Source organism: Danio rerio, chromosome 1 (genome assembly GCF_049306965.1).
Source record: "Danio rerio strain Tuebingen ecotype United States chromosome 1, GRCz12tu, whole genome shotgun sequence".
Taxonomy (NCBI): domain Eukaryota; kingdom Metazoa; phylum Chordata; class Actinopteri; order Cypriniformes; family Danionidae; genus Danio; species Danio rerio.
In genome coordinates this window covers 54046426-54069662 of record NC_133176.1, presented here as the reverse complement: position 1 = coordinate 54069662, position 23237 = coordinate 54046426, and the positions used below count along the sequence as shown (strand labels likewise).

The following is a 23237-nucleotide window of genomic DNA, read 5'->3' as shown; positions in this document are numbered from 1 at the left end:
TATTTTTAAATGCCTTACCTTACAAAAATGTGGTAATTTTGGGCTACTTCATCAATACAACTTAACTTTACCACACAACAAATGAGCCAAGCAAAATCATCACAGGATTTGCACAGCTTTTTCTGTTTGTTTGGCATCACAAAATTTACAATCGAATGCTGTATGTGGTTTTTCAGTTGATGTTTTTTGTATGGTAATACCAACAAGAATATTACAGGAATAGTACATAAAATACGACACAATCTTGGGGTAAATGCTACAGAAATGCGAATAAAATATAAACATTAACGCAATAAACCGGGCTAAACTTTTTTTTAACACACATTCCCTTACAAAAACATGGTGATTCTGTGGTACTTCATCAGTGCAACTTAAATTTACCACACAACAAATGAGTCAAGACACATATGACAGGATTACCACAGCCTTTTCTGTTGTTTGGTATCACAATATTTACAATCGAATGCTTTATGTGGTTTTTCTGTTGGTGTTTTCTTGTATGGTAATATTAAAGGAACAGTACATAAAATATGACACAATCCTGTGGTAAATACTACAAAAATGTGAACATCTTTTAATACATCAACATAACAAATATGTGTTAAACTTAATTTTACATGCCTTTCCTTACAAAAATGTGGTAATTCTGGAGTACTTCATTAATAAAACTTAAATTTACCACAAAACAAATAAGCCAAGCAAAATAGGACAGGATTACGACTGAATGGGTTTTTTCTGTTGTTTTGCTTGTATGGTAATACCTACAAGAATATTACAAGAATAATATATACAATATGACACAATCCTGTGGTAAATACTACAGAAATGTAAACATATTTTAATACATTAACACAACAAACATGCGCTAAACTTATTTTTACATAACTTTCCTTACAAAAAATGTGGTAATTCTGGAGGACTTCATCCATACAACTTAAATTTACCACACAATAAATGAGCCAAGCAAAACGAGAGTGTTGTTTGGTATCACAAAATGTGACATTGGATGTTGTGTGTGGTTTTACTGTTGTTTTTTGTGCGGTAATATCAACAACATCATCACAGGAATATTACATCCTATACAAATAAAATCATGTGGTAAAACATTAGTAAGCCTGTATGAGATTATATTTACAGTGTTAAATGCATTTTTCAGGTACAAACCATCACATTGTTTGTTCATTATTGCCTAGGGCTGGGTATCGTTTAAACCTTTTCGATACGATACTTTGATTTCGATATTGGTTCCTGAACAATACTTTTTTGACACCAATTGTTATAATTTTTTTTTAACAAAATTACTCTCTTTATTTTTTGCTGATTTTTCCTTGCAAAAACTCTTAAAAGCTCAAAGAAACTAAATGTAACCAAACAATTAATCAGTCTAAATAAATTCAAATAGTTTTCAGTTAAACATGATTATTATTTCATGTCAAAAGGACATTCTTAGGCAGTTCTACCTTAAATTTTGCATTTACCACACTAGTTCTATGTGGTACGTCTAAAGTTTTATCATATATAATTCCTCAGGTCATTTTTGTAACAGTTTGCACTAAAGATAATCAAAACCCCCAGCTTCATTCTCTTTTTTATTCTTTAATCAGTCTATTCATTTTTATATTTCAGGTGAAGAAGATTAAGACAGAAGCTATGTCCAGATCTATTCCTCAACCGACTCCCTCTGGTGATCCAGTCTCCAGACCTTCGCCCCATCTTCCAGACCGAAGCTCAGGTGCTGGAGATCAGTTTCATCTGCACAGTCCAGACGGGAGTTTCAGCCCTAGTGCTGACAGCATGAACGTGACCATGAGCCCTGCTAGATCAACAGGAACCTTCAACAGGTCAGTGCACATTTAGACACCTTTACACTAGACAGGTTATGTTTAGCTCATTTACTACTATTGTTCTGAGTGGTTTTTATTGTTAAACCACTCCATTCCGTACTCATCTGGTCCAATCAGCATTTAGTTTTATTTGATTTGGTTTTATTTCCCAGAGTGCTGATATTGGAACTATTTGGAATGCAATACAAATGCGCCATTAATTGCCTTGCCAATGCAAGTGTTACATAAACTGCAATATGGGCGATTAGCAAATATTTCAGTTTTTGGGACTACTTTTTTATCCAGACATTTATTTCGTTGATTAACAAAGATAAATAAATAGCGTGTTTTGAATAACCAGCTATGGAGAAATTGGCAGCCATGCAAAAGAGTGGCGACTTCAAGTTGTCACGTTTTTTAACAATTGTCAAACCTTTCTTAGAATTCCCAGGTGAGAATAATTTGTAATCATATTAAAACCATTCTGCATGACAGTGGAAAAGTGTTTTTTTTTTTTATTCAACAGAATGTCACATGGTATTTTAAAGTGTCCGGAGTTCCCTACAACAGCTTTAAATGCATCAAATATGCATATTTTTAATGCGTTTTTATGCTAATATGCATTTAATATCAGGATTATTCTGGAATGATTTTGATTCAGTTTGTTTGAATCGCTTTGAGGCTTAAGGTCTGTAAGCCCCTCCCTTCCATAAGCCAACTCTGCTCTGATTGGTCAGCTAGCCAAGTCTGTTTTGATTGGCAGTTCTGTATCTATTCTGTATGTGAAACTAAACGCCCATTTCAGAGTGTTCAAATTTTGTGGATAGGCAGGGATTATGCTAATGTGTCACTTTGACCGTGCAGAAGTTTACAAGAGCAGGAAAAAGAATCGAAAATATAATAATTTGTTAAGGCTTTTCAGAGTCGACTCTTTCTTTTATAAGACTTAGGTCTTCATAAGATTTATAAGATACTTTATATATCATACTTATTTTTAGCAACTTTGCAGAGAGTTTACACTGAATGACAGCTACATTACAAACTGCAAATGGGATATTTCCTGGAAAACCATTTGACCTACTCTTAAAAGCAACTCTGGTGTGACGGCTCTGACAGTTCAGCTGAACAGAATAGGTTGCCACCTTGCTATGCACAAAACAAACAGAGCGAGACCTCTGAAAATATGGGTGTCAATCTGTTTCCATTTGAACTTTGGTGCAATTTGGCTAATATATGAATGCAACTCAGACTAATGACATCCAAACAAGCCAAAAATAGAATGAGAATTAACAAGCTGCAACCCTGAAATAAAGAAAATCCTCAAGCAGACCTGTTTTCTTGTTAAAAATAAAATGGTTGGTGTGATGAGGGAATTCCTGTTTACAATAGCAAAATATAAATATAATGTTTAGACATACAATAAGTGTGTTTAGCCCAGCACACAGCACTGTTGTCCTGTCATTACAACATTTGTTTAAAGGTCCTAGGGCTTGAACATAAATGTGAGACCGTAAATTCTAAGTAAATCAGGGCTAAATGTATTATTGTTTGAACCAAGAGAACCAAACTATACTGTAAAAATATCTGTTAATTGTTCTGTTAAGTGTTTTCCATTTATTTACAGTTGTGAATTGCAATATGGGACCTGCAATTGACTTTTAATGTGGAAAATTCAACTCTACGGTTTAACAAAGTAACTTTTATTGACAATTTAGTAATTTAAAATAATATAATTTATAAGCAAAAAAGAATATAGAGAGAAATGAGTCAGAAATAACATAAAATGTGCTGGCAGCTTATTACAAGATTTTTGCAGCATAATATACAACACCAACACAGACAATATCACTTTAAACTAGTAAAAATAAAAGTCACATAAAAGTCACTTTTCAGTACTTCAAGGTTATAAGTTGTTTGAAGAATCTTCAAGGTTCCACAATGCAATTCAATCGCATAAATAAATGTGGAAAAACAAAAACATGAATAACAAAATAAGAGAAGCTGCTAATTTACAGATATTTTTTGTAGTTTACAAATAAAACAACCTGTTTTTATTCTCTTTTTTGTTTGTTTTTGAAAATTGTTCAATTGTTCATGACTTTTAAAAAACTATTTAATTTTATTTTTGAATATGTTGGTTGCCTGTGTTTTCTGTGACTCAAACTCAAAAATCTTCTGAAGCCAATTGCCTGAAACTTTTGTTTCCTTAACTTTTGATTATTTGCAGTTACTTAAACTATCAGGTTTTGTAAACAAAGTTTTAAATTATTAGGACTTCATATTTCTAGTTAATTAAACATACAACTGAAAGTTTACCAAAAAAATTTCCAGACAGGAAAATACTCAGACATGAAAACATTACAATATCCCGAGGTATCTGTGCATGCAGCTTAAATAGTGTGTGCAATCAGTCCTTGAAAATGCTCCGGTGGTGTGTGTGCAATCAGTCGGGATCAGGAACATGTGTGCGTGAACGGAGCGCATGTATGGAGTTGTAGTCCATGAAATGGGGAATCTGTAGTCCATTAGAGCTTGTGAGTGTTTTCCAGCGATCTATAGTGTTTTAGTACTGAGTCAACATCTTAAACCAACATCATATTGATGACAAATACAGACATTTATTCGTCAGGTATGGCAACCAAAATTCAACATCTGATAGACATCATAGTGGTAAAGTCCACACAACGTCAAGCAGTAACATCATTGATATTTGGTTGATTTTAGGTTGGACGTTAAGACATTGAGGTCGGCTTGACATTGGGTTCTGATGTCAACCTGATTTTCATTTCCAAACAAAATGCAACGTCCCCACGACGTTGAGGTACAACGTCAATCTGACGTCATGTTGAGGTACCGTGCCTGCTGGGTGTTTAGGGCTGTTTAACATCCGTCATCTTCTCATCAGTGACATGCATCTAAACAAGTCTCTGGGTCAATGCGTGTAAAGATTTTGGACATCTTCTTGGACACTTTTAATGCTTCCAAACAGTTTTCTGCAATTATAAATCGCCCATGTCTTCACGTAGTTAATTTTTATGCCATTTACCTTCTATGTGCGATTTGATTGGACAGGAATCACTGATTTTTCTAATTCTTATAAACATAGACACCGTTGACTTTTAAGTTGAGTAAACTTAAAAATGTCCTGATGCTGGTTGCCTTAATTTGAAGTTTTCGTAATTTATGATTTTTGACAGTGTATATGCAATCTATTGATGTAATGCTAAGCTATGTTCAGCATTACAGTCTTCTACGCCACACGATAATTCTGAAATCAATTTAATATTATTGTTAAAAACAATGTTGAATGTTTTGTTGCTCAAAAGAGTTCAAAGGACAGCATTTTTCAAAATCATATAAGCAATCTTTTGTAACACTTTCATTGCATCCCTTTACTTTATAAACACGCGATCATTATTTTCTTATCAAACATGATTAAGAAATACAAAAAAAAAAATCTCCTTTCTACAGCAATTTATAAACAATAGTTTGTATATAAAGAGCAGCAAAACAGCACAATGCAATAAAAACAAACATGTGATAGCTTATCACCATGTTAAACAATACCCACACATGCGGGTTAATTACTTATTTTAGGTTACATTCTTTATCTTTATGGCTACAGAAATTCAGTAAAAAAGATTTCAGAGCAGCAATAATCCTGTGAAATCTTGAAAAGAGCAGATCAGGTGCACATGTTTTCAAAGCTTTAAAACTCTGAAATGCTTATCTAAGCTTCTCAGCAATTTCCTTCTGGTTACTGGAATACTGGGATTATTTTACTCTGAAAAAAGAGGTGGCACCATAACATAATTTCAAACTGTGACAAAACATTACAATCTAAATATACTCCATTTTTGTCTTATCTGTTGGTTAAATCACAGCAGTGTTAGCAGATAAATCTAACATTTTATTACCTTACTCCTTTTTCCATTTTAACCCTTGTCCTTTTATGACTCAATAAATATGTGTTGTAAAATCACAGAAAATGATGCTAATGACTCATGCCTTTTTTTAATCATTTGGCTGCAAGCAGATGACTTTTATATGCCAGATGTTAGCTTGAGCCTAGAATCATGAGGTTAAGCTGAATCATTAGCACGAGAAATGTAATTTTAATCTAAAATCCAGTTTTATTGAGGTAGTCATAGTTTTTCATACTGTTAATTTTGTTTAAATGTTGTTCTTTTTCAGAGCCAACGTAAGTTAAATGTGTTGAGACTGAAGCCTGGTTTATACTTCTGTGTCAAGTGACCGGCGTAACCCACGGTGCATGCAACACCCATAGCTGTGCATTTATACTTCTGTGCGCTGTCTCTGTTGGTCTGCATTAACACTTCCAAAAGTTGGCAGTGAGGTGTAAATTTTTCTCTGAGTCGAGTTTCTTCGCTGCTGTTTTGCTTTTCCTGAACACTTCCGGGATGTACAAGTGGCTCAAATTCGCTAATTTTGAGGCAGGAACCGGCGGACGTGCAACAACTTTAACCATGAGGTAAACACAAAACAAAACTCTCCTTAACGGAACTCCACACTTGTAAACAATCGCTAAATCAGGCTCGCACCATTCGCGCGGCTCTCGATCCCGCCCAGACTCGTCAGCGCTACCAAGCCGACCAATCACAGAGCTTGCGCTATGCGTCGTTGCGACGTGTAGTTACGTTTTTTTAAAGGTGCACGTCAGCAACGCCGATGGCCACAGCGAAGGGCTATGCGTCAGCGACGTAGCATATGCCGCCATTTGACGCAGAAGTATAAATCAGCCTTTAGGGTCTCATTCATTTGCGTTCATTTGTATCTAATGACAATAGCTTGTTATACTAATTGGAATACACGATTGTAATTGGTGAGTCAATAGGCAAAAGTCGGGCTTTATTTTGAGAAAACAACCTCCTGAATGTAATTTATCCCTAACATATTGTAATGTCATAAGGACGCTGATTTAAACTGTTTACTGTTATTTGTTGTTCCCAGCCACCCAAAGAGTCAAATGAACTGGAAGTCCTAACACGTGTAGAAAATACTTCCATATTGCAAAAAAAAGGCGGATAAGAACATACTATATAGTCAAACAATGACTGAATTTACATGGCTGAGCTATGCCTTTCTCAGACAGGTTCAACGTGTTTGAAAATGTAATAACTTATGATGCTCCACAATTAGATGTTCGTTTACACAGCACCACAAGCATGGAGGAGTGTCAATAATGAACAATAGATGTGAGTGTCTGTACCTGAAACACTTATGCAACACTGTCTGGGGTAAATATATTCCAATACAGGCTCACTGGTGTTAAACTGTTATGGTGCCCAATTTATAAATGCACATTTTTTCAATGAGAAGTATTTGGGTTTGCAGCACATTTTTAGGTATCGCATGAAAAAAAATTATGGAAATGTCAAATTTTGAAAGAAAATCTGATAATTCACAAAAAGAACTGTATATATGATCAATTGAGATGGTTTTGGACTATACAAATGCAAATAATGGCAGATGGAAACACATATGCCGAATAAGCAATTGTTTGTTGGTTACTAGATTATCAATACTACAGTCCGTATCACTAAACACTTTATGGAAATGAACCTAATTTGCATTTGGAAATCGTTTTTTCTTTTTTTGCAAACTTTAAAAAAGATTAACTTCACGTTTGGATGAAAACCCTGCTACTGTAATCTGAATAACTAATCAAATACAGTACCTTTCGTTTGATTATCGAGTCCTACACTTGGTTCCTATTTGTGAACAACATCATCTTCATGACTATGCCAATGTAAATCATACAATTTTAGCATGTTTATTGTTGCTTTCATTCAATTTCATCAAGTGAAATTTCATAAACTAATTTCAAGAGGAGCACTTGATATGATTGATCATGAATGGCTGTCCATCTGTAATCAGTAATAATCCAATCAAAGTGATCCAAGCTTACAATAAATAGATAGTTTTCTCCCTGCTGCTCTATCTTCATTTTGGAAGAATCCCCCTTCCACCCCATATCCTCCTCTTCCTCCTTTTTCTAAGGGGGAGCTCTCGAGACCTGCCTGACCTTGGATCCCCTTATATGCTTATTGACTGGGCGGGAGCCTTGGGCGCAAGTATCTCAGAGCTCAGGGTTCTCTCCCGGGACAACATGCCTAACCTGCTATTAAAGCTAAGCACATCTAAGTAGGAACTCTTAAAAACAGTTGTTTTAAGTAGTAAAAACTCCATTACCTTTTCTACATAGGGAACTAGATTTTTAATTATAGTTTATAAAACGTTGATATTGTTACTAGATGGTACTGTATATGCTTTTGGTAAAACCATATGTTCAAATTATTGCAAATAATTTGAAACAATAATTGTACCTGCAGAATTTGTTGTCAAATAAAACTCAATGATGATGCTGTACTGTAATAAATGACCAAAATGCTGCAACATTGTCAAAACACTTAATAAATAAATGTATATATACACTCTACATCACACACACCAAGATAAATATAAGCCACAAGTTTAAATAAACAGTGATATACACTCATCGGCCACTTTATTAGGTACACCTGTCCAACTGCACGTTAACGCAAATTTCTAATTAGCAAATCACATGGCAGCAACTTAATGCATTTAGGCATCTTGACATGGTCGAGACAATCTGCTGCGGCTCAAAACGAGCATCAGAATGGGAAAGAAACGTGATTTAATTGACTTTGAACGTGGCATGGTTGTTGGTGCCAGTCTACAATTGTGCCTGAGGCTACAAAATCACACAGGCTCACCAAAATTGGACAATAGCAGATTGCAAAACCTTGCCTGGTCTGTTGAGTCTTGATTTCTGTTGCAACATTCAGATAGTAGGGTCAGAATGTGGTGCCAACAACATGAAAGCATGGATCCATCCTGCCTTTTATTAACGGTTCAAGCTGGTGGTGGTGTTGGTGTGATGGTGCTGCTGATCATGTCTATCCCTTTCTGACCACAGTGTATCTTCTGATGGCTACTTCCAGCAGGATAATGCTCCATGTCATAAAGCGTGAATCATCTCAGACTGGTTTCTTGAGCATGACAATGAGTTCACTGTACTCAAAATGCCTCCACATTCACCATATCTCTATCCAATAAAGCACATTTAAGATGTGGTTGAACAGGAGATTGGCATCATAGATGTGCAGCTGACAAATTTGCAGCAACTGCGGGATGCTATCATGTCAGTATGAACCAAAATGTCTAAGGAATATTTCCACACAGCAAAAAATGCTTTTCTTGCTTAGATTTTTTGTCTTGTTTCTAGTCCAAATATCTAACAATTCCTAAATCAAGAAGAATTTTCTAGACAAGCAAAACATACTGTCTTGTTTTGAGAAATAATATGCCAATATTAAGTGAGTTTTTCCTTAAAACAAGCAAAATAATCTGCCAAATGGGGTAAGCAAAATAATCTTACGTCAAAAGAAAAAACAAGATTAATTTGCTTACCCCATTTGGCAGATTATTTAGCTTGTTTTAAGGAAAAACTCACTTAATATTGGCATATTATTTCTCAAATAAAAACAATTTGTTTTGCTTGTCTAGAAAATGCTTCTTAATATAAGAAATTTTAGATATTTAGACTAGAAATAAGACAAAAAATCTAAGCAAGAAAAGCATGTTTTGCAGTGCAGTACCTTGTTGAATCTATGCCACGAAGGATTAAGGCAGTTCTGAAGGCAAAAGGGGGTCCAACCCGGTACTAGTAAGGTGTACCTAATAAAGTGGCCAGTGAGTGTATTTCTCAATTTTTAATTCAATCGTCATTTGAAATGCTTAATGGGATTGTACTTGTTTTTCTTTCTAATCCGTTAAGTATACATACTTTACATTTCTTTGTTATTGTTACAATTCTTTTGGTTTTGTTTCTTTTGGTTATTGTTACAATTCACTTGTTGGTTTGGTTCATGGCTTATCACGATTTTAAAATACTGTGAAAATAATGCCTATTGGAAAAATACTACCCTAAACTACAATACTGAAAACATGGAGGGGGGCACTAAAGAACATTGAACTGTAATATTTCACCAGACAAGTCAGTTTTCCAATAATTAGCCCTGTATTTCAGGCAAGAGCAGAGTATTTGAGTGGATCCAGCTCTGTTGTCAGCTTGCTGTCACTTTCTGTATGTATATGTGGACCTTGCATCTTCCTGTGGTCTCTTGAAATGCAAAGCAATCCCGCAATCTCGCCTTTGTGCCAAATATTAGATGGATTACAGCGTACTTCTGTGACTGCCGAAGCATATCCATCTCAGAAATGCATCCAGCGAAAGGTCTCGTGACGGAAATCTGTAGATTAATGCACTGATTTCAGTTATGATCATTATAATGATGCAGTCAAGTGGTAATTTTCCATTATATCCCGCAGCACACAAAAGCTTTTTAAAAGGGCCTTGTTGTTCACTCAGGGAGGTGGTGGTTAAGCAGGATTTCCGTTTTGTAATTCATGACGGCAGTCATTATTTTAATACCCTTGTCAGACAGTGTAACACCACTTAATAGCTCGAGTGCTGTGGAAAAATATTCCCTGCGCAAGCTTGCGAAACGTCTTTTAAGGTACTGTGCGGTACCCTAATTCTTAGCTGGGTTTACGGTAAGAATGCAACTTACGCATTTACAACAAAAGGGAAGCACCACAACATACACAAATTGACCAGAAATCATGTGATCCGAGAGCTGTTTTGGAGCCAAACTGACCTTTTCTGAATACAGTGTAAATAAGAGCTGAATAGTTTGCACTGATTGTTGCCAATGCTTTATTATTGACTTCCCCTTTCAAGCGCACACACACGCGTGCGCACACAGACGCACGTCTTAAAACAATGTTCATGGCAATGTTGCACGTACTTCTGTAAATCGCATGCCAAGTCACTCAATAAATGCGCCCTTCAGTCACCTTTGCATCTCTTCTTTAAAAGAAAATGTTCAGAAATAACAACTAAATTGATCACAAGTAGTTTTTAATTATATTTTCAGCTACATAAAAAAGTCTTGTCTTCCAGTCTAGACTTTTGCTATTTATTAATTGTTATTTTTATATTTAAATTTTTGATTTGTTATCTTTTGAATGCATTCAATTATTATTTTACATTTATATTTAAAGAGTTCAGATGCAAAAACCTCTAAATGTCATCTAAACTTTTTTCTTTTAAAAGGAGCATTTTTCTTTTGTCAGTGGGTCAAGTAATTTAACTTTTATGCTGATAAACACACTACCTGACAAAAGTCTTGTCACTGATCCCAGTTGTGTTAATATAATACAATAATAACTTGACTTCTAGTTGATCAATTGGAAAAGTGTCAGAAGGTCGAATTTTCTGATGAGTCATCTGTTGAGCTGCGTACCAATCATCACAAACACTGCAGAAGACCTACTGAACCCACATGGCCCCAAGATTCTCACAGATATCAGTCAAGTTTGGAGAAGGAAAATTCATGATCGAAGATATTGAAAGCAAAGAAGGTCAAGGTGCTCCAGTACTGGCCAGCCCAGTCACCAGACATGAACATTATTGAACATGTCTAGGGGTGAGATGGAGGAGGCATTGAAGAAGAATCCAAAGAATCTTGATGTACTCTGTGATTCCTGCAAGAACGCTTTTATTTGCCGTTCCAGATGGCTTTATTATTAAGTGATTTGAGTCAATGCAGATATGTATGGATGCAGTCCTCCAAGCTCATGGGAGTCATACACAATGTTAACTCTTTTTCCACTGCAGCATGAGTTTATATTCTATACTAAACATTATTTCTGTTAAGTGACAAGACTTTTGTCTCAACTAAGTCAGACCTTACTTACTGTCCTAATTAAATACTTAAAAATCAAGGCATGATCAGATTTTATTTTGGTAAAATAAGCGTAATCTAGAGGCCTTTGCCTTTCATATAAGCCACATCTGAGACCAACAGATCAACTAGAAGTGATTATTTGTTGATCCTAAAACTTAAATAGGCGACAAGATTTTTATAAGTTAGTGTATTTTCATTGCCTGTAATGTGAAAAAACTTAACATAAACATAGAAGATGCTTGAAAAATGCTTGTTTTTGAAGGAAATTTTTAGATGGCATTTAGAGGTTTTTGCATTTGAACTCTTCCTTTGCTCCTTAAACATGAAAAAGTAGCTAATTTTCCATTTTATTTATTAGTTTTCTGGTTAATTATATATTTTTACTCAATTCTCATGTGCACCGCCTATAAACTTATGTAGCTTTTTAGCCTATGTAGCGTTTTAGCATCGATATAGCAATGTGTAAATGTGCAATAGTATGCCAAGCAATTTCAAATGAATATTAACTACTTGGACAAGTTTGTCACAAGGATGGATTGTGTTAAATTATTTACATAACAAAGACTATAAAGTGCTGTTTTTCATTTCATTATCGAATTTCTGTACCTCAAACTTTTAGACTCCTCTGAAAACTATGCAGCGATATCTATTTCATTTTATCTTCGTTCTATTGTTTTCATCTTGGCTTTAATTTATTAAATTGTGTGTATACATTTTTTTTGTATAATTTGGTACATTTTATGCTGATTCAGTAAAATTAAATCATCTTAATGTAAAATGGTGAATTCTTTCCAAATAGATTCATCTTGTGAAATTTTAACATAATTTTAATATGTATTGCAGAAAAACTAAATATTGCAATATCAGTTTTTTTTTATATTGTGCAGCCCTAACATATGGCTTGCTTGATTTGGGACTTGTGGAGCTGCACATCGATAGATTTGCTCTTCAGTGTTTGGACTTTCAGCAGTGAATCTAAACCACTCTGAACTAAACTGAACTTCAACTCTGAACACTGGACTGACACCATTTCAATTTACAAGAACTTCTATGATAAGCTGTTTTGACAATCTTCATTATAAAAGATTATATAATATATATAATAAATTATTATATTATTATTATTACCTTACTATTATACTTTTATAGAGAGTTTCCACTTTAAATTTACTACAGCGACAATATTGTACTTTTTTTTGGTCTTCGATCAATTTTATTGCATTAAAAAAAATCTGGCAGATTTTATTTTTTTATTTTTTGTGTCAAACTCTCTGCTCCATTTGCCACATTTCCACAGACATTTTGTTCCAAATCCAACGAATGATGATAAAGTCGCCTGTTTTTCCTCTGAGCCTGGTTTTTACCATGTTAGCCATTGTTTATTGGTGCTAATGCAGTCCCACTGGTTTCCCGGAGATGTGGATTGTTTTGCTTTCCATTGTGATATTAATTCCCGACAAATCTGAATCTGTGAACCGTCCACTCCTGAGCGCATCGTGTTTTTCTGGCCGGTCTCCAGCAAAAGTGAAGTGGATATGGTTCTTTGCAGCTGTAGTAATTACTGGAGACAAGTCAAACAAAAGCTCCGAACGGCGGCACTACGTGTGCATTGTTCCCCAGACAATAGGTACTCTTAGACACTCGGCCCATGTGCTCAAAAAAACTGTTTTGTTTACTCTGACAAATACCAGATATATTTAGAGCAAGCTGTTCGGTGATTCTGACCTCGGTTTTTTTGTTCTGTTTGTTTTTTTTCTCCATTCCAGCCCACAAGAAGATGAAAGACCAATATCTCCTTTCTATATTAGGTAGGAACACTCACAGTTGCTCACGCTCGAATTATATAACCTCTTTGCACTTGTTGCTGAAAAACATGCTTTTTTGGGGGGGTAATGAATCTCACAATGAAAATGATCTAGATGTTGTGTTTTATTGCGCAAATGTATAGTACATGAATTAGAAATGAGATGTTTTGAATGTTAAAAACATACAAAAGATGATGATATGAGAGGCGCTGGACCATAAAACTAGTCATGAATGTCCATTTTACTTTTAATTCTGATTTATGCCTCATCTAAAAGCTGAAGAAATAAGATTTTATTGATGTATTTGTTGTTAGGACAGTACAATATTTGGCCGAGATACAACTACTTATAAAAATTATTATTAGAGAAAATATTTTAGTAAATTTGTATGTATTTTGACCGAGATACTACTTGAAAATCTGAAATCTGATGGTAAAAACCAAACAAAAAACTTAGTAAATCACCTTTAAAGTTGTCCAAATGAAGTCCTTAGCAATGCATATTACTAATCAAAAATTAAGTTTTTAAATATTTACAAAATATCTTCAAGTAACTCAATCTTTTCTTAAAATTTGACTGATTTTGGCCTAAAGGAAAAATCTATTTTTACCCATAAAATTTATTTTTCACGTCTAATTCATCATAAGAGATATATTTCTGTGAAAATGTGTAACTTTTTTAAAAATTGACAAGCCCAGCAGGCAAAGGACGTCTACATGGAGTCAGATTGACATTGTACCTCAACGTCATGGGACACTGCATTTTGTTTAAAAATTAAAATAAGGTTCATGTCAGAACCCAACGTCAACATCGGAAAGATGTTGCATTTTGGTTACTTTCTAACACAACCGAAACACAACAACAACAAAAAATCAACGTCTAATGATGTTACAGTTTCAAGGTTTACCGCAGTTTGGAAAAGTCAAGGTTTCTGTTATACCAATCCTAAGGTGTGTGTAAGTTTTTTTTTTTTCAAAATTATTTTATTTTTTATTCTTTATCTCTAGCAGAAAAGGAACGTTTAGATCAAACATTACTGGTCCAAAATAGTTTAAATGTTTCCTAAAATAAAATATATTGTGTTCAATGGGAGAAATGATGTTTTTTACTCAGACTTTTAAAAATAACTTATTTTGAAGCAGTAATCACATCACGCAAAGCAGCTCTAAAATATGCTCATTTTACATGTCTGGGGAAAATTGTTTTTTTCCCCCTTTAATATATTATGGTTTATTTTAAGAAAATTGTAAAGTATTTTGAAGCAGTAAACATGTCAGGCTAAATAATTCAAATAAATCATTGGCTTCTGCTGTCTTCATTAGTTTCAAAAACACAGTTGAAAAGGCATCTTTGGAGATATTTCTTTTCTGTGAATATAAAGCCACTGCACTGTTCACTTTTAATGTGGAGACTCCTTTTCTGCTGGAGATACCGTTGCCCTAAAAAACTAAAACTAGTTGTAAAAAAAACAAAAAAAAAACTTGCATATACCGTAGGAATGGTAACAGAAAATTTTAATGGTTTAAAATTGTAACTTAAACGCAATAAACTTTCAAAATTATTATCATTCCAATACTACAAGATACATGTAAATGATCGGAAAATTCAAGCATAAAAAACTAAATATCAGCCGAGGAGATTTTAATTTACAAGTAATTCAAAAGGGAGATCAAGTGTTAAATGTTTATGACCTGAATGGAAAATAATTGTTCTTGTTTTAAGCTAAAACTGACTTCAGGAATATTTTGGAATATTTATTTATGCTTTTTACTGAAGGGTGGTTCTTGATGAAAAAATAATAATCGTATTGAAATTAATTTTAAACAAAGTAATACGGCATTTCCTCAAAAAGAACGAAACAAAAACAAGAAAACTATTTAAATAAATAATAATAATAATAATAAAATAGCTCCGTATGATTCGATATGTGATTTTATGTATGAAACAAGTTTTAAAATAACTTACTTCAGGATTATACTGTAAGACACTTTGTAATTTCACTTCCTGATCATGACTGAACAATATTTACACATCTGTGCTGGAAAGTGACAGATACACTCATAAACTCATGTTTTTGCATCGTGACAGTCACGTAAATGTCATGTTATTTTGCTCAAATCATTTGCATAAAAACACAACAGTCAGCACGAATGCTCCCTCGAACAACTGAAATCCACTTAGTGTCACGTCAGGGACAGCTTCTCCTGTTTTCTCTGCGAGTTCAGCCTGAGCGTGATGGATCTGGTAGTGGGCAGGTGAAAACAAACCTCTCGCGTGGTTGTTTATTCAGTTCCTTCATGTGTTGACTCATTGCATCAGCTCAGGTCGCCTCTCGTACCATAGAAACTGACCCTTCACACATTTCCCATCACATAGTTTACTGAGCCCTGCCCTCACGTCGCGGACGCCACACTCTCCCTGAGAGCCTTAAAGGAACAGTTCACACAAAAATTAAACCTGCACCAGCCTGACACAAATACAGAGTTCTTCATTTATCTGTTGAGGTTTCACTAGTTTATCTACTTCAGGATTATTTACTCCATAAAAAATGCTTGTTCAAAACTACTTATTTAAAAAAATGAGTTGAAATAACTAAATTCTTAAGGTTTTTAGGACAACTTTGTTGTTTTATGTTCAATCCACTTAATTTTGTACACAATTAAGGTAACTTAATCAATTTGTGTTGAGACAACATGAAGGAATTGTGTGGAACCAAGCAGTTTTTTTACAGAGCACTCAAAAAACTTTTTTTGTTTTTGCTGTTTGTTTAAACTATTTGATTAAAATGAGCTGAATCAGCACAGTTTTTTGACAACTTAGTTATGTTTACAAATTTAAGTGGATTGAACATAACGCAATTAGGTTAACTTAATCGATTTGTGTTTAGACAACATGAAGGAACTGTTTGGAACCCAGCATTTTACAGTGTGTAATGAAGATAATGTTGCATATTTTTTCATAGTATACAGTTTGAAAAAAAAATACTGGGTTATTTCAACATTATTTTGGGTGTAATACAGACTAAACCAATTGCTGGGTTAATATCTGTATTAAATTAATAAATATAACCCATTGGGTTTGTCCATAATGTGTCCTTGATTCAGGAAAATGTTACTTTGATTTTCAAAACTTTATAGTATATAGTAATTTCAATGTAAAAAAATGTGTTTTTTCTGTATTTATTTTTTATTTAATGAATAATTAAACAAAAGTTATAAGGTAATCCTGGTAAAAAAAAATGCAAAAACAACCTACCTTTTAAAAGAAAAAAAAATATATAGTGGTCTATGGTCTTAAATTTGGGGTGACAGAAAGACTTTTATTCAGAAATCTGCATTACTACAAAAATTGTTCCAAATTTAAAGTTCTTTTGAACTTTCCATCTATCAAAAAAATGCTGAAAAACCAATTACTTTCCTTTACAATTTAGCAGAAATGTAGATTTAAATTAAAACATTAAATCTAACTAAAAATCTTTTTATTACATTTAATCAAATGAGTATGTTTGTTTTTATCTAATGAATATTTTGAAATATTTGTATGAGCATTTACACTGAATGGTGGTCCTTGCTATACAAAAATTTTTGTATAGAGATAAAAATCCCTTTTCTCATCTGCGACAATAGCCTAGTGGTACTTTGCGCCGACATATAGCACCAATGTGCATACAGCAACCCGAGTTTGATTGTCGACTCAGGTTCTTTGCTGATTGTTCCCCTTTCTCTGCTCCCAATGCTTTCTTGTCTGAAATCTTTACTGTCCTATCATAATAAAAGGTGAAAAAACCCTTAAAAATTATTTAAAAAAAATAGATTAAATAAATTAAATATATATATATATATATATGACTTTTCTCATATACCCTAAGAAGCTCATATCAATAATACTGGATTAGCGTTGTGATCCTTAAAATGTACATTAAATGTGTCATTACAATTAAAAAGTCTGCTATGTTTTATTATTTATGTTTTTTTTATAATGGGGGGGGGGTCGACTAAATTGGTTTAGGTTCAATTGACTTAAATTAAAAAAAGAAAGAAAAAAAACTGAAGGTAACTTGAAATTCCTCCATGTTGTCCCAACACAAATCGACTGTGGAACCCTGCATTTATTTATTTTTTACAGAGTAACGTGCAAAATTTATAAATGGTCCTTTCCTAGTGACAGATTTTGTACCATTTTTCTCTGTGTGCAAGTAACTTTTTTTCCTTGATGTGGGTGATGATGACTATATGGAAGGAATGCTCAGTGAAGCATATGAGCAGTTTTTAAAGGCACTTCTCCTCCTTAGTCTTTTCATTCTCACCCTCTGACCACTGTGTTATGTAAGACTGACGGACCTCATCAGATCATCTTTAGCTCTCCGTCTCAACACATAACTGTTCTCACTGGCAAACTCTCTTGGCAGCCTGTGATATCATCTAGGTTAACATCTGACGATACAGCTCAATACTGAGAAAACTGTTTACTCACTCATGGAGCTGAAATAGCGTGAAGTCAGCTGTGAGCAGTTAACTGCCTCTGACCCTGAGTGCTGCTGCTGGTAAGGACACACACACTGTTGTGTCTGGACCCCACAGCCTATTTCCGGATCCACAAGATAATGCTACTATTTTTTACCATGGAGTCATTTGCGGGAACTTTCTATCTAATGTTAGAGTTTGGTTCAATGTTCAACAAAAACAACCAAACTTAAAAAAAAGAAAGAAAAAAAGCCATCGAGGCTTTTATTTTTAAAAAAAAGGGATAGTTCACCGAAAAATGAAAAACTTCTCACCCTTCACTTGTCACGACCACTAAAGAAGGAACTTTAAAAAATGTTGGAAACCATTGACTTCCATAGTGTTGTTGTTTTTTTGTACTATGAAATACAATGGGTACAGGTTTCTAACATAATTAAAAATATTTTGTGTTTATTTTTAGTTGAAATGTCCTGTTAATGTGGATGTAATGATTCACCGTGAGCTGGTTGAAAATCGATTAAAAAATGTGACGATTAAAACTAGTAGAAATGTTGAACAAATCGCAATGCATTTGTTGAACAGAGGGGGCGCTGTGTTTTTTTTTAGCAGGTGGAAATTGTAAAGGTGCAAAGACCTCAGTTTATGCTAGAAAACATAGAAATGTAGATAATTCGTTTTAAAAATGTTAAATCTCAGCATGGTCACAGTTTTAGTTGATTTATATTAATGAGTCTTTACTTTGTATTATTCTTTTTTTTTTTATTCTTAGAATTTATTTGTTTTAAAAATAGCGATTTAGTTATAGCAGAAAAATGTATTATTTCGCAAAAATGTACAGCATTTAGGAAAAAAATGAAAGGCCTCTTCCTCTTAAATTTGTTTATCAAATAATTTTGTTAAAAAAATCGTGACTACATTGTATAACGAGATTAATATCGTAAATTATATCGAATCATGAGTCAGGTGAATCGTTACATCCCCACTTGTTAATATTCTGTTTGTGTTCAATATGAATGCAAGTGAAATAGAGACATTTACATTGGCAAAAAAAATCTGTTTCTAATTTGAAATTCTTTTGAACTTTTTCCAATTATAAAAAAGTGACGTAAATGAAATTACTTTGTTTAAAAAAAAAAAAAATTAATAAATAAATAAAATATACATTAGTGGGAAAAAAAGTGTTGAGCACTAAATCTGCATTATAAAAAGTAGCAAAGAAACTAACCCTAGCAAAGTCTTTAAAAACACTCAGAACTCCGTAGCATTGCCCTGAAAACTACTTAGAAAACCTTAGCAACACCCTAACAATGAAACAAAATATCTAAAATCATTATTATTATTTGTTTTATTTTTAATTTTCCTATACTTGTCTTTTTTATTTTTACTTTTTATTCTTGTTTATGTAAAGCACTTTGAATTGACACTGTGTATGAAATGTGCTATATAAATAAACTTGCCTTGCTTAAAAACACCTTACGAATGCCCTGGCAAACACACAGAACACCCAATCAATGTCCTAAAAACACACACAAAAAAAAAACTTAGAAACACATTGGCAACGCCCTAGTAAAATCCTAAACATTATTTAAAAACCAACCAACCAAAAACCACGCCATGTCAACCAATGAGAACACACCGTAGCATGATGGTAGTGAGTTTCCATATGCCAGCACCACTTTATGTTAATTTCGTTCCTATCCAATATCCAACGCTGTCTCACAGCAATTCGTAACTTTTTAATTTAGTGGCTAAATTGTATGAATTTGTACGCTCTCATTCGTACAGTTTAGTACGATTTGCTCATCACACAGTGACGGTTGGGTTTAGGGGTGGGGTTGGGTGCTACGCCTCCTTTATAAGATCGTACGAGTTCAGTGATGTGAAAATGTACACAAAGCCACTTAAATGACAATACCTAAAATAGTTACGTTGCCTCATGAGATCAGGCTGCTAATATCTTAATATATTAACCCTTGTGTATCGTTCAAATTGACTACCTTTTCGTTATGTTCGTGACATGTCCCATTGACTTCCTTTATAAGGACGTTTTTTGGATTGTATGCAATTATAATAAAAGTCAATGGGGCTAAAACAACCACAAACATATCCAAGGGTAGTTAATGTGCTCAGAGTGTATTGTTGAATTATTGGAAATTGTCAAAGCATTTTCCCAAAATATCTGTCAAAAAATCATTCCATTTGCTAACACAATGAAAGCTGTGGTCAAATTAAGACTCAAATCACCCTAGAGTGGATAAAAACATCACAAAGGGTTAAACTTTGCTAATCACACTTGTGAGTTGAATTGAAACTAATGCAAAAGCACATCATTGACTTCATTTTGTCCATTTTGATAATATGATATTCTCTCTCTTTAGCTCTGAAATCTCCCCTGAACACAGCAGATCTGACTTAACCAAGTAAGTGATTTTAATATGACAATTCAATTCCTTAAATCAATTAACAGACCCCAGAGTTTACATAATTAATGCAATCATCGCTTGTCCATTGACATCTCTCTCTCGCTGTCCAGTTTTCTAGAGAAGACCATTCGCTCAGCAGTGGAGCAGCACCTCTTCATGCACGCAGGTCAGAGTTCAGAAAGCTCCAATCCGACTCTTCATTCTTCATCTCCAGCGACTACAGCCCGAGAGAGGAGGAGACATCAGCGAGAGCAGCAGGAGAGCTTCAGGTAGGATTCCTGATATACGGCTATATTGGGTTCTGTTGACTATAGTGGAACTGCAGCCAGACGGCTTGGCAGCTTCTCAGTGCAATAATGTAACACGTTCCTCGATTGCTCAAGATGTTGTGCCACTCTTCAAACCAGCTTCTTCCGCTTGCTTTACGGCAATTTACATTTGTGATTCGATCTCTACAGAAACTCCCACAACAATTAGCAAGTCGTCGGGTGTCATTGTGTGTGATGGTATTGGTTTACAACTGAACAAACCTGATTAACATAAGCCCTGTTTTCACATGGTATTAACATTTTTAGTGGTCAGACGAGATGCATTGTTTATATATTAGAGATGCACCAATTTGGGATCTTTTTTCTAGTCCAGATGTCTGAATATTTTTTAAAACAACAAGCCTTTTCTAGACAAGCAAAACATATTGTCTTGTTTTAAGAAAGGATATGCCAAAATCAATTGAGTTTTTTCCTTGAAACAATTCAATTCAATTCAACTGTTTATTGTCATGTGCACAGTAAGGAAACACGTCTCCCTGTACAATGAGATTCTTACTTTGCCGTCCACAGTGAAGTCATACACACAACATACACATCATACACAACATACACATAAATACACATATATACGGAGAAGTGACTGAAGAATGATTATAAAAAGTATATAAATATCTATGAAAGTAAACAATAAATAAACCTGATTTGAGTAATGAAACAGATGTAAACAATGTACAGTGTTTTTTTTTTAATTGTGCTTATTATGCAAAAAGTGCCTAGTGCAATTGGCTTATATTCAAGCTGAATACCCTGATTTTTAACACAAGGTTATTGCTTACCCCATTTGACAGATTATTTACCTTGTTTTGAGGAAAAACTCACTTAATTTTGGCATATTACTTCATAAAACAAGACCACATTTTTGCTTGTCTACAAAATTACCTCTTGTTTTAGTAATTTGTGATTTTAGTAATTTGTAGATATTTGTACTAGAAAAAACAAACAAATTATAATTGGTAAAAAAAAATGGTTAAAAAATATTTTGCAGTGCAATAACCATTTTTTTTACTTTAAAAGTACTTGTGTTATATACATTTTAATTTTGGAAGAAAAACAGGTATGAAGGTCCATCCACACCAAGGGCAATATTTACAAACATACCCATAAATATATTTGCGTCCACACAGACGACCAATAGAAGTAGTTTTTTTTTTAGCATTACCCCATTGGAACCAGCCAATGTCCTCAGTGTATCAGCACGTCTTACCAGTAAATATTTGATGAAAAATGTATTCTAAACAAAAAAATTTAGTTATCACAGTGTAGTGGAATGAAACCAGACAATTTTCCCCAGCATTTTTAAATGAGAACTGAAACTAGCACTGCATACTTGAAGTACTTTTATTTTTATACTTCATTTTGTTAGCCTGGCTTGTACAACTTCAATCAATTTTTATCATTCTTCCCTATAGTATAAATAATTGTGTTCTAGACAGTCATTGTCTTTATTTATTCTTTAAAAGGAGAGCTTACGATTTTCCAAGTACAATGCGATCCTGGATTAACACTATGTTGATCCTGAAACATCATTTTTGTTGAAAAACGTAATCAATACCAACTCCCTACCCCTAAACCCAACCATAACTTTATCAGAAGGGAATAATAGTTGGATAATCATGTAAAAGTGCATAAACCTAACCGTAACCCGAAACTTAACATAAACTGCAATGTTAATGTAATGTAGCTGTAAATCCAGGAACATGTCCTACTTGGTAAAATCAGGTTGGCAATGTAGTGAGCTACTCCAAATTGTTGCCTGTAGACTTATATTTCAATGAATTCGGACTGGCTTTCTGTGTTTTATCTGTGTTTTTGTTATAGTTGTGGTTTGACCTCTGCTGTAACATTCAGAAAGTTTTTCGAAATCTATCTTTATCGTTACCTTCCTAGTCATCATGCTTAGTGTGAACGGGACATCAATCTCATAAAATGTCATGTTTACTTTGTACGTTCGTCTTGTTTGAGTCTAATGGTGCATTCACACCAGAAGTGGATGAAGTGTTAAGCGCAAGAGATTTAAGTCAATGCAAAGACATGAATACACATCCTGCGCAGTGACTTGCGCGAATGAGGCGGTGCAAATTACACATTTAGTAGGAATGAAGCAGCGCGAATTGAGCGTTTTGAGCATTTGATGTCAGAATTGCGCAAATCGATTGAGTTGGAAAACCTGAACTTTAGCGGACATTCGCATCGCAGTAACCAATCATGAGCTTGCTCTAGTATGGGTGAGATTATAACGTAGCGTCTGTAGTGCGTGTCCCGAGAGGAAATCCTCCTACCCATATCAGACAACAGCTCATTAAACTGGGCTTGGCTCAGTCTGAAGCATCGTTGAAACCTTCCATCATCCATGTGTAGTTTCTGGAGGAGTTGATAAACTCACAGAGCTGGGTGCATTTCAGAAAGAATCTAATGGATCCTTCTAAAGTGAATGTAGCAGACACGGCGCCTAACGAATCTACTCTGTTTTTAAGTATTTATAATTTAGCCATTTAATAATGAAACTAGAATCACGTATTAGACAGAGGTGAATCCGCATCTATTGTGAAGTGAATTTGACGCAATAATGAATCGAATTTGCATACCGCGTCTGGTGT

At 34.2% G+C, this 23237-nt stretch overlaps 2 protein-coding genes across 23 annotated transcripts in view; one reads left to right on the top strand and one right to left on the bottom strand.

Moving 5' to 3' along the window:
• The window catches only part of otx2a (orthodenticle homeobox 2a), a 238883-nt gene that overhangs the window by 179963 nt on the left and 35683 nt on the right, over positions 1–23237 (bottom strand). The gene's annotated exons all lie outside the window — the stretch shown is intronic.
• fam13a (family with sequence similarity 13 member A) overlaps positions 1–23237 on the top strand; it is a 96750-nt gene that overhangs the window by 39454 nt on the left and 34059 nt on the right. For 11 of the 22 annotated variants that reach the window (XM_068221737.2, XM_068221730.2, XM_068221735.2 and 8 more), the window contains 4 exons: positions 1627–1841; positions 13387–13428; positions 20267–20308; positions 20422–20580. In XM_068221737.2, the coding sequence (XP_068077838.1) occupies positions 1627–1841; positions 13387–13428; positions 20267–20308; positions 20422–20580 (458 nt within the window). The remainder of the gene's footprint in view (positions 1–1626; positions 1842–13386; positions 13429–20266; positions 20309–20421; positions 20581–23237) is intronic. The other 11 variants (XM_073954802.1, XM_073954778.1, XM_073954783.1 and 8 more) reach the window with 1 other exon arrangement.